This window comes from Anguilla anguilla, chromosome 14, assembly GCF_013347855.1.
Source record: "Anguilla anguilla isolate fAngAng1 chromosome 14, fAngAng1.pri, whole genome shotgun sequence".
Classification (NCBI taxonomy): domain Eukaryota; kingdom Metazoa; phylum Chordata; class Actinopteri; order Anguilliformes; family Anguillidae; genus Anguilla; species Anguilla anguilla.
The window spans coordinates 35,389,865-35,402,957 of NC_049214.1; the positions used below are offsets into that span (position 1 = coordinate 35,389,865).

The 13,093-nt window shown below is 50.6% G+C and overlaps 1 protein-coding gene across 2 annotated transcripts in view; it reads right to left on the bottom strand.

Annotated features, from left to right (window-relative positions):
• The window catches only part of tnksa (tankyrase, TRF1-interacting ankyrin-related ADP-ribose polymerase a), a 144,177-nt gene that overhangs the window by 3,066 nt on the left and 128,018 nt on the right, over positions 1-13,093 (bottom strand). For both annotated transcript variants that reach the window (XM_035389761.1, XM_035389762.1), the window contains 11 exons: positions 12,456-12,675; positions 10,374-10,483; positions 8,986-9,174; positions 5,715-5,952; positions 5,107-5,189; positions 2,824-2,944; positions 2,436-2,533; positions 2,258-2,332; positions 1,377-1,482; positions 725-911; positions 130-286 (listed from right to left, as the gene is read on the bottom strand). In XM_035389761.1, the coding sequence (XP_035245652.1) occupies positions 130-286; positions 725-911; positions 1,377-1,482; positions 2,258-2,332; positions 2,436-2,533; positions 2,824-2,944; positions 5,107-5,189; positions 5,715-5,952; positions 8,986-9,174; positions 10,374-10,483; positions 12,456-12,675 (1,584 nt within the window). The remainder of the gene's footprint in view (positions 1-129; positions 287-724; positions 912-1,376; positions 1,483-2,257; positions 2,333-2,435; positions 2,534-2,823; positions 2,945-5,106; positions 5,190-5,714; positions 5,953-8,985; positions 9,175-10,373; positions 10,484-12,455; positions 12,676-13,093) is intronic.

The window sequence follows — 13,093 nt, forward strand, 5'->3', positions numbered from 1 at the left end:
TAGTACACTAGACCTGTATGACAGAGTTGGTCTGTAGATGAGCTACTTAGTTACACTGGTCCTGTCTGACAGAGCTGGCCTGTAGATGAGGTACTCAGTACACCGGTCCTGTCTGACAGAGGTACTCACCTGTTCCCCTCTGTAGATGACGTACTCTGCGTAGGCCAGGCCGTTGACACTGGGTCTCCCGATGACAGAGTGGTGCCCCGGGGGGGCGTGGGCCATCTTCATGGCACTGAACTGCAGGAAGGACTTCCCCAGGGTCACCCGACAGAACAGCATCTGCCTGCAGAGCAAGGAGCATGTACATGTACGAGTTAGGCATACAGACCACGTGCAGACAAGCACGCATACAGGCACACACACACACACACATACACACACACAGGCATACAGGCACACACACACACACACACACACACAGGCACGCAGGCACACACACACACACACACACAGGCATACAGGCACACACACACACACACACAGGCATACAGGCACACACACACACACACACACACACACACACACAGGCACGCAGGCACGCAGGCGCGCACACACACACAAACACAGGCACGCAGGCGCGCACACACACACACACACACATTAATGGGTCAAAGTGTTTCAGATCATTATCTGACCCAGGTGCGGGCACCCGCCAGTCACCTCTCCACGCAGTCAGTTTGGATCCTGATTGGCCGGTAGTGTCGGGGGGGAGGAGCCTCACCTGTGGCAGATGTAACAGGACCGGTCCTTGTGGGTGGGGCAGCCGGTCCCGCCCCCGATGCCGTACACGTACTGGTTGCTTTTGGAGGAGTTCTCGGCGAAGTAGATCCCGGCCCCGAACATGCCCCCGATGTAGGCGTGGCGCTCGTCGAAGCCCTTGTGGATTATGGCGTTAATGAAGGGAGACCCTGAGGGAGCAGAGCCAGGGGAGAGCAGCCATGACACACAGAACAACCAATAAGGACCATAACCTGGATGCACAGGATTACAGTTACACACGGTCAGGTTTCCTGCTCCACAGGCAAGAACAGAGAAAAGCAGAAGGCCATGGTGGAAGCAGAGCATTGAGAATTATCACCAGGAAAAAAGAAGGGACTGATGGTATGAAAGTATTTGAGGTTATTCTAAAAGGTTAGAAGAGTTTGAGATTGCTATTAAAGTCTAACAGACTTTGACGTAACCATGAAAGGTTAAATGAGTTTGAGGTCATTCTGAAAGGCCACTATCAATGGTTAAAATGTTTTGAGGCCATCACAGAAGGTTAAAAGGCACTGAGGATCATTATCAAGGATCACAGACGTGCAGTAATTGGCTGCGGACTACTGAAGCAGAAGTAAGGACGCAGTCACAGGTGCGTGAGAACAGCCGCTCACCGTGGAAGAGCATGCGCTCGTTGTGGTGGTTGTGGTTCTCGTCTGCGATCTCCTTCTGCCTGTGAGCGTACCTCTCCCTCAGCTTCTTGTTCACCACCTTCTGGATCTGTGGAGAATGCCGAGACAAGCGCCACGTTCGATCACACACATCCTGTTAAACACCAGGTGCAGTGAACAGATCCTAATCTGACAGCTGCCTTAGGATCTCTGTTTGGAGACTTGCACCGTGATAAATCTTCAAAGACTTCTTACCCATGGGGAAAAAGGCATTAAGAGACAAACCCTAATCAGTTTTTTTCCCAAACTTTCTTTGCCTTTAAGTGTTAGCAGCTAATTGGCACATGCACAAGCATAACTTAATTTACAAGAAGGCCTCTCTCAACTCAAGACTGGTTATAATCAGTACCAATGGGATTGCAGGATTTTTTGTGGAAACCAGCGTCACTAACAAACTTTTCAAACTGCGGTCCAGGAAAGCCGCAGAATCTGCTGGTTTTTAGTGATACACGGTTCTGGTGATCGACCCACAGAAGCAGACGATTACACCATGAACTCCCATCACCTGGTTTGGTTCTGAATTTCATTCTGATTTAAAAGTAAAAACAAAACAAAGCAGACCCTGCGGCTCTCCAGGACCAGGGCTGGGGACCCCAGCAGACCCTGCGGCTCTCCAGGACCAGGGTTGGGGACCCCGGGAGACCTTGTGGCTCTCCAGGACCAGGGCTGGGGACCCCAGCAGACCCTGCGGCTCTCCAGGGCCAGGGTTGGGGACCCCGGGAGACCTTGTGGCTCTCCAGGACCAGGGCTGGGGACCCCGGGAGACCCTGTGGCTTTAAAAAACCTGAGTGTCTGGCATGCAGAGTCGTGGGAGGGGCACTCACCTTCAGGATGTTGTACCTGCTGAACACGCCCCCTGCATTGCCCCCATCTCTGTGCTCCCGGATAGTGCTCTGCAGCTGTGAAAAGAAAGGGTCTAGTATCAATCCCCAACACCACCGCACACTCAACACACGAAACCAGACACTCAACACATCCCGAGGAGCCCAGGGCTCCACGCACCTCCTCCTCCACCGACTGGAACTCCTTGTCGTCCGGGGCCAGATCGATGAGCACTGTTCCCTGGCTGGCACAGTGAAACGTCAGGTAAGGGTTGGAACCTGGAACAGGTAAAGAGGGTCACCTGCACAATCCACAGCAGAGAAGTGACCAGCCCAGGACTTTCCCCTTATTAATCAGGAAGTCCACATTTTTAGACCCTAAATGTCTCAACCAGAGGACTTGGGTATGTCATAAGCACACACACAGAAGAGCTTCTGCACTCTAACAGTTGGTAATAGCAGAGAATGTTCAGCAGTAAAGCCAAATGCTAGGGGCTCCCAGAGACATTCAGGGTCTGAGAAAGTGCATTTCGAGCCGGAGCTGGTCTGACAGGGGCGCTCAGACTCACCCTGCTGCCCCCCCAGCAGCCTCTCGATGCCCTTGATCAGCTTGTGGCGGTGGCCGTAGGCGTTGATCCCGATCTCCTTCAGCTCCTCGTGACCCATGTCAGCCAGCACGTCCAGCGTTATCTGGGAAGGAGCAGAGAGCAGCCAATCAGAACAGAGACAAACAACGACCATCGGGAACTCAGCCAAAGAGTCCACTTTCAGGAAGAAAAGAGCTCAAACTCACCATTTAAAAAACAAGTGGCAAATGGTTATAGGACACTTTCGCAAAAAAACCCATGATGCTCCTCTCCTGGTCCCAGGATTCTTGACCCACTTACCGAGAACATTATCTGTAATCTGCCTCATTAAAATAGTGCCTGATCTATCCTCAATTATGGAATTAAAATGTTGTTTAACAAATTTTACAATGACAGCAACTGCAGTGCTAAATTAGACTGATGTTAATGTCTTTGGCTAAGGCTATAAGATAAATGATCTTTACCACCCATTCCCGCCAATCTCATGACCCCTCGGTCTGTCCTGACCCCCGTTTATAAAAATATTAGCCCACACAGGGGCTAATATGAGCCAGTCTGAATATGAGAGTGATGGGGAGGTGGATTAGCTGTAGAGCACAACAAGGATTCCGTAGTGAACACGGTAATGGCAGGAGGCAGTGCACATTCCTTGCAGCAGGTGGCAGTGTTGCATTAACTGCCTGCAAATCAGCAGAGAGGATGGATGGAAGTGCATGTGGGGACTCACACTTTCACACTTCCGCTGCCTCTCACTTTCTTCAAACTTTTTACCTCACACCGATGCGCTACGGCTTCAAATATCAAAAACGGGAATTTTGTTGAGAACAATACTGGTCAGCAGGTAACTCTGTTTTTTAGATTTCAGTTGTCCTGTCTGGAGAGTTGAGTGCCTCATTAGGAAAGCAGATGCAGAAGAGTTCTACGAGCAGGGTACGGGCTGTAGTTCTGTAAAGAAACCTACGACGCCAACCAAACTGCTGTTGCCGCAGTCTGAAGTCTGACACACAAACAGTCGTTACGGCAGAGAGAGAAAGCTCCGCCCACGGGCGGGACTTCTGCCTCCTTCAGCGGCGGGAGGGCGCGGGATTAAACGCTGTGACTCAGAAGGAGCTCTCGCGTCCCTCCCACATGCTCTCGCGTGGCTCAGCGGCCTCAGCGTTCGGGCTGGGGGGCGGAGCCCAAAACGCACCGCACGCGGGCGGGGCCTTGAGCTTCTCAAAGCCCAGCTCAAACCTGCCACAGCAGACCCGACGAGGACCGGAGAGCTTTCCAGAATAATCAGACCCATTACTACTGAGTAAAGACAATGGCCACATCAAAGGCACAACTTGCTTCCATAACAATGGGCCATGGGACGGTGGGGCAGGTGCAGTGCACATGTACAGAGCACTATAGTGCTGTACAGGGTATCTTTTCCCACAAGTGTTTTCGACAAACATGTCTGTTATCCCTTGACTACTGCTACTAACACTACTACTTCACTCAAGTCCACTAGCAAAGCATTTACCATGCTTATTGAAAGCAGAAATAAACCACCAACAACAGCACTTGGGCCTCCGGCAAGCACACGGTCTGTCCCGGACACGCCCACAGCGGCCTGCCGGGGGGTCAGCCTGCCCACGCAGCGGCCTGCGGGGGCTCCACCGAGGCGGAGCGGACGGGATTAATCACAGCGCCGGGCCCGGGGAGCCCGGGGAGCCTCTTTCCGGCAGGCCTGGCTACGCCGGGCCAAACCGGATTAAAAGCGGAAGACGTGAAAAATCTGCAGACGCAGGGTAACGCGGAGAGCAGAGACTGTAAAGCCAGACCAAGATGCGTCACTGAGAAACAACACGGAAGAAGGGGAAGGAGTTCATTTTTACGGAGAGACAGACTTTTCATGAACAGAGAGGACGATATAAACTTTGTACACACACGATATATCTTCAGATACAGAGCCTGTTTATGGAGGATACATTACAACACTCCAACTGTACATTTTGGGAAAAAAAACAATTCATATGAGGATGGTAGGCTGTAAGTTATACTCCACAGATAGTTTTATTGTGTTGTACTGTTGAGATACTGCAGGTGTACAATACGTTACACTTTTTCAGGTAGTTTTCTGTGTGCAATAATACTGGGACACTGAGGGTCTCCTCTAAGGTGCACTCCTCCGATAGTTTTACTGTTATAATACTGAGATACCGAGGGGCTATTTAAGTTTGACTCTGCAGGCAGAACTTCTCTGTTATACCGCTGATGCACCATGGTGAGCTGACTCACCTGCTCCCTCTCGAAGATGTCCCTCAGGTGCTCCAGGCCCAGGCTCTTCAGAAACTGGCTGATGTTCATGTCCAGAATGGCGACTGCAGAGACACAGCAGAACCGTCACCATCCTCACGCTGCAGAGGAAGGATGCGTCCAGCGCATCCAGCAAAGGACTGCAGACTGCCTCAGCACTGAGATCCAAACATGCCTCCCAGAACGCGCAATTCACATTCTACATCACTCCAGCGTTAACTTTCACTGTCCTTTTCTGCAGTGACACACTGCGCATCAACTAACATTTCAAACCAATGAACACTACGGTCTACCTCACACTGCAAGTGGGACAACCCATGAATTCATGTATACACAGTATACATACGCGCACACGCATGCATGCACACACACATACACACAAGCACACAAGCAGATGCACGCACACACACACAAGCAGATGCACACACACACACACACACACACACACACACACACACACACACACACACACACAGCTCAGCAGCGCATTCTCTGTCCCGCCCAGACCACTCCCAGACGCACTTCCTCAGCGGTCACTGAAAGGCAGAGCGGACAGGCGGGCAGCGACGCTAACGCTGACGCTGACTCACTCTCTCCCTCCTTCCTGTCGGAGCCGGAGGCCCCGTCGGCGGGCCCCGAGGCCCCGGACACGGCCAGCTCGGCCAGGGGCCCGGCCAGGTTGTCGATGCTGCTGGCAGCGGACAGGCAGGAGGGCGTGGAGGCGGGGGAGATGACCGAAGCGCTGACCACCGTGGCCTGCGGTTTGAAGCAGCTGGGCAGCGCATCTGGGGGCATGGCGTCAATCAGCAGGGCTCTGATGTCATCAGCCTGAGACGGGAGAGTGGACATCGTCAACGTGAGACAGGAGAAAAAAATGGCCTCAGCTGGAGACAGAAGAGTGATGTCATCGACCTGAGACTCAAAAAGCCAATGTTCCCATTGGACTCATTTTTGACAGCCAATTGAACATACTTCTACTCATATATTAATGTTCCACATGTGCGCTATATACTTTTGAACTTTCGAAAATTGAATTCACTTTTGAGGTATGATTTTTTTCTAACACAAAGATATGTATTTTTATTATTTTTTGTGTAGCCATATTTATGCACCCAGGACGGCAAGTGTACATGACTAATGGATTCATGACATCATACGTTATTATTAATAAGGAAAGAGAAGCCTAACTTTGTTTATGGCACAAAAATCTGTGAACATGTTTATTGAAGCACTGAGATGAAAAATACATAAATAAAATTGAAATGTATTTCGATTTTATTTATTGAAACAACATGTTATGAATGCATTATTTATAATTGCTGCATTTTAAATAACATTTATTAATTGCCATTTTCAGATTTTTAACACCATTAAAACAGCCTTTTAAACCATTCACACTAACCTCACAACACAGTCAGATTAACTGACGTCCAAAAAATATTTTTAAATGATGATTAAGCTGAAGATGTTTAAATATTTTAGTCATAAGGCTATTAGCCTACACCTAAGCAAATCTATCTGCATTAATGTGTCATCGTTTGGGTGGGTGTATCTGCATGAAACGCACTGTCGCATATTTATAATTACACATTTGCCCTTTTTTCCAAGTCTCCAACACAAACCAGTCACCAAGAAAACTGATCTTGGAGAAATTAATAAAAATTTAACTTTTTATTGCAAACTAATGAACAAGGAACATAAACCAAAGAGAGTAATTTATTGTAGGAGCCCAAAATAAGATCATATCACATCAATCACAATTAACTTCATAAGCAGGGATAAAATCTGGTAGACTGTGTGAGCAGCTATTTTTTGCTATCAGATGACACTGAAAGTTTACTAATCACTAATGTCAGCTTTAACGAAAGCAAGACAAATTAATGTTTAATTCAGTCCACAAAACTTCTCTCCATATTGCTAAGTTGTTTATCTGCATACTCAAGCCCCTTAGTAAGAAAACTCAATCGCTAATCATCCGTGAGGGAGGGGGATGGGTTTTAGCGTAACCTGTTCTCGCATCATTGCTCGGCACCGTCCTCATTGTACATGTGACTTTGCATGTGACCAATGGCATGGCTGAGTGTAACAATTACACTTCTGAACAGGAAGTGTAATTGTAATGAATTATAGTCCCCAACTGATGTCATCAGCTGGGGACAGAAGAGTGATGTGATCAGTCCAAGGCCGGGGAACAGAGAGTGGGGCGACTCCTGGAGTGGTCTGAGGGACATGTGAAGTTGAGGATGTGACGGAGGCGGATGGGGTTATGATGTGAGAGCTGCACTTTCTGCCAATGCCAAGATCCGGCACCTTCCTCACATAACACTGTAAGAGCCCTCTCTCTCCCTCTCCCTCACTTCCCTCCACCTCCACCTTCCCTCTCACTCACTCCCCTCCACCTCACCCTTCCCTCTCCCTCACTCCCCCCCACCTCACACAGAAACCTGCTCATCTGAGCCGGAGCCCAAGCGTGCGCTAATCCCACAGCGGCTGAGCCAGATTAGCAGAGTGCAGCATCAGGTCGCTGCGCTCTGAGGAATCGCAGATTTAAGGCCTGCATGTGTCACACCGCTCTAGATAGGGCACAGAGGTCAAACCAGGCACTGCTGTCTCTCAAACTCACACCCAACAGAATGTGTGTGTAAAGTGTGCACAGTGTATGAGTGTATAGTGTGTATAGTGTATGAAAGTATAGTAAATGAGTGTATATAGTCTGTGCAGTGTATAGTGTGTATAGTGTATGAGTGAATATAGTGTGTACAGTGTATGAGTGCGTATAGTGTAAAAGTGCATAGTGTATGAGTGTGTATAGTCGGAGTGTACATAGCGTGTACAGTGTATAGCTTGTGTTGCATGTACAGTGCATAGTGTATGAGTGTGTACAGTGTATGAGTGTATAGTGTATAGCATGCGTAGCATCTACAGTGTATATTGTATGAGTGTGTATAGTGTGTACAGACTTTGAGCGTATACTGTACAACATGCATCGCGTGTATAGTGTACAGCATGTGTAGTCTGTACACTAGATAGATAGATAGATAGTTGTATGAGTGTATAGTGTATGAGTGTGCACAGTGTGTACAGTGTATACGTGCATACTGTATGAGCGTGTACAGTGTATAAGTGCATGGTGTATGAGCGTGTACAGTGTATAAGTGCATACTGTATGAGTGTACGAGTGTGCACAGTGTGTATAGTGTATGAGTGTATACAGCGCGTGAGTGTATAGTGTACAGTGCACAGCATGCGTAGCGTGTACGGCGTATGAGTGTATAGTGTATGAGTGTATACAGTGCGTGAGTGTATAGTGTATAGTGCACAGCATGCGCAGCGTGTACGGCGTATGAGTGTATAGTGTATGAGTGTATAGTGTATGAGTGTATACAGTGCGTGAGTGTATAGTGTATAGTGCACAGCATGCGTAGCGTGTACGGCGTATGAGTGTATAGTGTATGAGTGTATACAGCGCGTGAGTGTATAGTGTACAGTGCACAGCATGCGCAGCGTGTATGGCGTATGAGTGTATAGTGTATAGTGTATGAGTGTATACAGTGCGTGAGTGTATAGTGTATGAGTGTATACAGTGCGTGAGTGTATAGTGTATGAGTGTATACAGTGCGTGAGTGTATAGTGTATAGTGCACAGCATGCGTAGCGTGTACGGCGTTGAGTGTATACAGTGCGTGAGTGTATAGTGTATAGTGCACAGCATGCGTAGCGTGTACGGCGTTGAGTGTATACAGTGCGTGAGTGTATAGTGTATAGTGCACAGCATGTGTAGCGTGTACGGCGTTGAGTGTATACAGTGCGTGAGTGTATAGTGTATAGTGCACAGCATGCGTAGCGTGTACGCCGTGCGCACCGTGGCCAGGTCCAGCGGGGTCTGTCCCTCCTGGTTCTTCATGGTGGGGTCGGCCCCGTGGGCGAGCAGCAGGGCGCACAGCTGCGTCCGGCCCTTCTGCGCCGCCTCGTGCAGCGGGGTGAAGGCCCACTTGTCCGTGGCGTTCACGCAGGTGTTGTACTTTATCAGGAGGGCCGCGATGTCCACGTGCTGCGGACGCACACGGAGCACAGAGCAGAGCTCAGAGAGACAGACAGACACCACACACCCGTACACCACACACCCGTACACCACACACCCACACACCGCACACCCGTACACCACACACCGGTGCGTTCACACACCGCACCACACTCATCCTTCATTTCATTTTCATATGAAGGGCAGTAAAACACCACTTATTGTCTATAATGTCCTTTTCCTCCACAGGTTAGAATGCCTATTCGTTTTTTAGCATGGCATCCTTCAACGTTTTACAAACCACATAAAAGTGAGGAGCTAACTGTCAGTCACGGACTTCCTGGAGGGAATGAGAAACAATCTGGAGCACGGCATAAAAGCATTGATTGGTTGACGTGCACACACTCTCTTTTCTGCATAGTGCAGATATATCGCAGAGTATTTTTCAGCCACCCATGACAGATTGCAGCTGCTTCGCTGAGGGCTATTGATATTCTCCACTCATATTTCACAGTCGTTTTTTTTCCCTTCACTGATGTACTTTGGAAGGGTTGTTTGCACAATGTATTACTTGCCACGGCTGAAAATGTGACAAATCCTTTATTTGCTTGGCTGGTGCCATGAACCAGGCCGGCACACAACAGCTGAATTTGGGGGGGCTGCTACAATAGCAATGCTACGGCTTTCCAAAGCGGCTCCACCCGGACCAGGAATCGAGGTTTCTCCCATCAGAAAAGGGCGAGCAAGCTTTTTCAATTGTCTTACAGGAATTTGCCTGATTCCCGTCAGAGAAATGAACAATCAATTCCAGTTTAATCTGCTTGTGCTCGAAACGGCACACGGCAGCAAGATCAGTCATTTCATCTCTTGGGCAGTGAAGCAGTGCAGCACCACGGAGTCCAACTATAAAGGAAAAGTCCTGTGATGAATGAGAATGACAGCGGACCCTGATTATTCCAGTGTGGGCTGCTCTCCTCTTTTTCTGCATGTACTACTTACATGAGAACGCACCCTACGGGAGAGCTCAGAGAAATAAGAAGAATACACAATATATAAACATGTACAAGTTCCAGCAGGTCAGTGCCGGACACTGAAATAGCAGCAGAGATAACACATCGCTACAATAAGCCCCACTCCTCCAGGGAGAGAGATGGCGCTGTATCTGCGGTAGCCCCTGGCGGTGCGCGCGAGGCGGCCAGAGGCTCCGCGGCGTTCCGAGCGGCGCTCACCCCGTACGAGGCGGCGTTGTGCAGCGGGATCAGCCCCCCCTTGTCCTGCGCGTTCACGTCCGCGCCGTGCTCCAGGAGGTACTCCGCCACCTCCAGGTTGTTGTAGCCGGCTGCAGAGACGGAGAGACGGAGAGAGAGAGCAGAGGGGGGAAACGGAGAGCACGAGGGAGAGAGAGAGAGGAAGAAGGGGAAAGGGAGAGAGAGCGGAGAGAGAGAGGAGGAGCATGAGGGGAAAAGGGAGAGAGAGAGAGGCAAAGGGGGAGATAGGGGCATTATGGGTAAAAGAGGCTGGTGAAGTGACAGCCAATGGCACATGAGCACGGTATTACTGTTTCGATCTCTCTCTAAGTGAAACCCCCTTTCTCTGGCCTGGGCCACAGAGGTGTTTGGGGTGGCCCATGAACCTTTACACAGGAGGCCCATGTCAGTGTTAGAGCCCTGGTGTGTGTGTGTGTGTTTGTGTGCCTAGGTATCCATTCCAACCAATAATTCTGGATTAGAATTCCAAACAGCTGCACAAAACAAGCAGATTCACTCCCATATACAGTAAAAAAGCAGTCTAATAAATGCTTGGGCCCATTAAAGAACTAAGAGCTGAAGCTGGCATCAAAACCCAAAACTCATCCGCCCTCATTGTGCAGTCCGGATACATACGGCGCCCTTCACCTGCCCTGCAAATTTCACTGCTCCATCCCACCATGTCCACACGTACAAACAGGCATTCAGCATCGTGGATTAGACAGAGTACACTTTTAACACGCAATCACTTTACACAGAGCTGCATATATTACTGAAGTAACTCAAGGTTAAGCGTTGTGCTTAAGGGCACAACAGCAGTGCACCACGGGGAAGCTAAACCTGCAGCCTCTAATGATGAGAGAGGTTCTGATGATGTTGCAGTCGTTTAGCAGCTATCAGGTGACCTGGGGGATGGGGACTGTACCCACAAAGCTCCTCTTATTCTGCTGGAAAAGCTGCAGCAGAGTTTATATAACCAGCCTGGGCACAGCACCGGTGTTGTCCATTATTTATTATTAGATTTAGCAGTGCCATTCTGAATTCCTGAAACTAACACTGCTGCTTTTAACACTGACACTGCTGTGGCCTTACCTGCTGGGTGTAGGGGGAGGGGTTACAGGCTCTTACCTGCCAGGTGTAGGGGGCGGGGTTACAGGCCATTACCTGCCAGGTGTAGGGGGAGGGGTTACAGGCTCTTACCTGCCAGGTGTAGGGGGAGGGGTTACAGGCTCTTACCTGCCAGGTGTAGGGGGCGGGGTCACAGGCTCTTACCTGCCAGGTGCAGGGGGCGGGGTCACAGGCTCTTATCTGCCAGGTGTAGGGGGCGGGGTTACAGGCTCTTACCTGCCAGGTGTAGGGGGCGGGGTTACAGGCTCTTACCTGCCGGGTGTAGGGGGCGGGGTTACAGGCTCTTACCTGCCAGGTGTAGGGGGCGGGGTTACAGGCTCTTATCTGCCAGGTGTAGGGGGCGGGGTTACAGGCTCTTACCTGCCAGGTGTAGGGGGCGGGGTTACAGGCTCTTACCTGCCGGGTGTAGGGGGCGGGGTTACAGGCTCTTACCTGCCAGGTGTAGGGGGCGGGGTTAGAGGCTCTTACCTGCCGGGTGTAGGGGGCGGGGTTAGAGGCTCTTACCTGCCAGGTGTAAGGGGCGGGGTTAGAGGCTCTTACCTGCCGGGTGTAGGGGGCGGGGTTAGAGGCTCTTACCTGCCAGGTGCAGGGGGCGGGGTTACAGACTCTTACCTGCCAGGTGAAGGGGGTGGGGTTAGAGGTTCTTACCTGCCAGGTGTAGGGGGCGGGGTTAGAGGCTCTTACCTGCCGGGTGTAGGGGGCGGGGTTAGAGGCTCTTACCTGCCGGGTGTAGGGGGCGGGGTTAGAGGCTCTTACCTGCCGGGTGTAGGGGGCGGGGTTAGAGGCTCTTACCTGCCGGGTGTAGGGGGCGGGGTTAGAGGCTCTTACCTGCCAGGTGTAGGGGGTGGGGTTAGAGGCTCTTACCTGCCGGGTGTAGGGGGCGGGGTTAGAGGCTCTTACCTGCCAGGTGCAGGGGGCGGGGTTAGAGACTCTTACCTGCCAGGTGCAGGGGGGTGGAGTTGCGCCCCTGCGTGTCCCTGCAGTTGATGTTCTCGGGGCTGCAGAGTTTCTGCACGCGCGCCAGGCAGCCCTTCTTGGCCGCGTCCAGCAGGGCGGCGTCGCCCCGCAGCAGGTCCTGGATGTCCGTGTCGCCCTCCTTCACCATGTCCAGCGGCGTGTTCCCGTCACGGTTCTTCTTTGTGGGATCGGCGCCGTGCTGGAGGGAGGAAGGGAGAGGCCCTCAGCAGACTAAACGTGTGCGTGCGTGTGTGTGTGCGTGTGTGTATATGTGTCTCTGTATGTGTGTGTATCTGTGTGTGTATCTGTGTGTGCGTGCGTGTGTGTGTGTGTGTATCTCTATGTGTATCGGTATGTGTGTGTGTATGTGTGTATCTGTATATGTGTACTGTATGTGTGTGTGTGTATCTGTATATGTGTACTGTATGTGTGTGTGTGTGTATGTGTGTATCTGTATATGTGTACTGTATGTGTGTGTGTGTGTGTATGTATCTGTATGAGTGTGTGTATGTGTGTGTATGTGTGTGTGTATGTGTGTATCTGTATGTGTTACTGTATGTGTGTGTATCTGTGTGTGTGTGTGTATGTGTGTATCTCTATGTGTATCTGTATGTGTG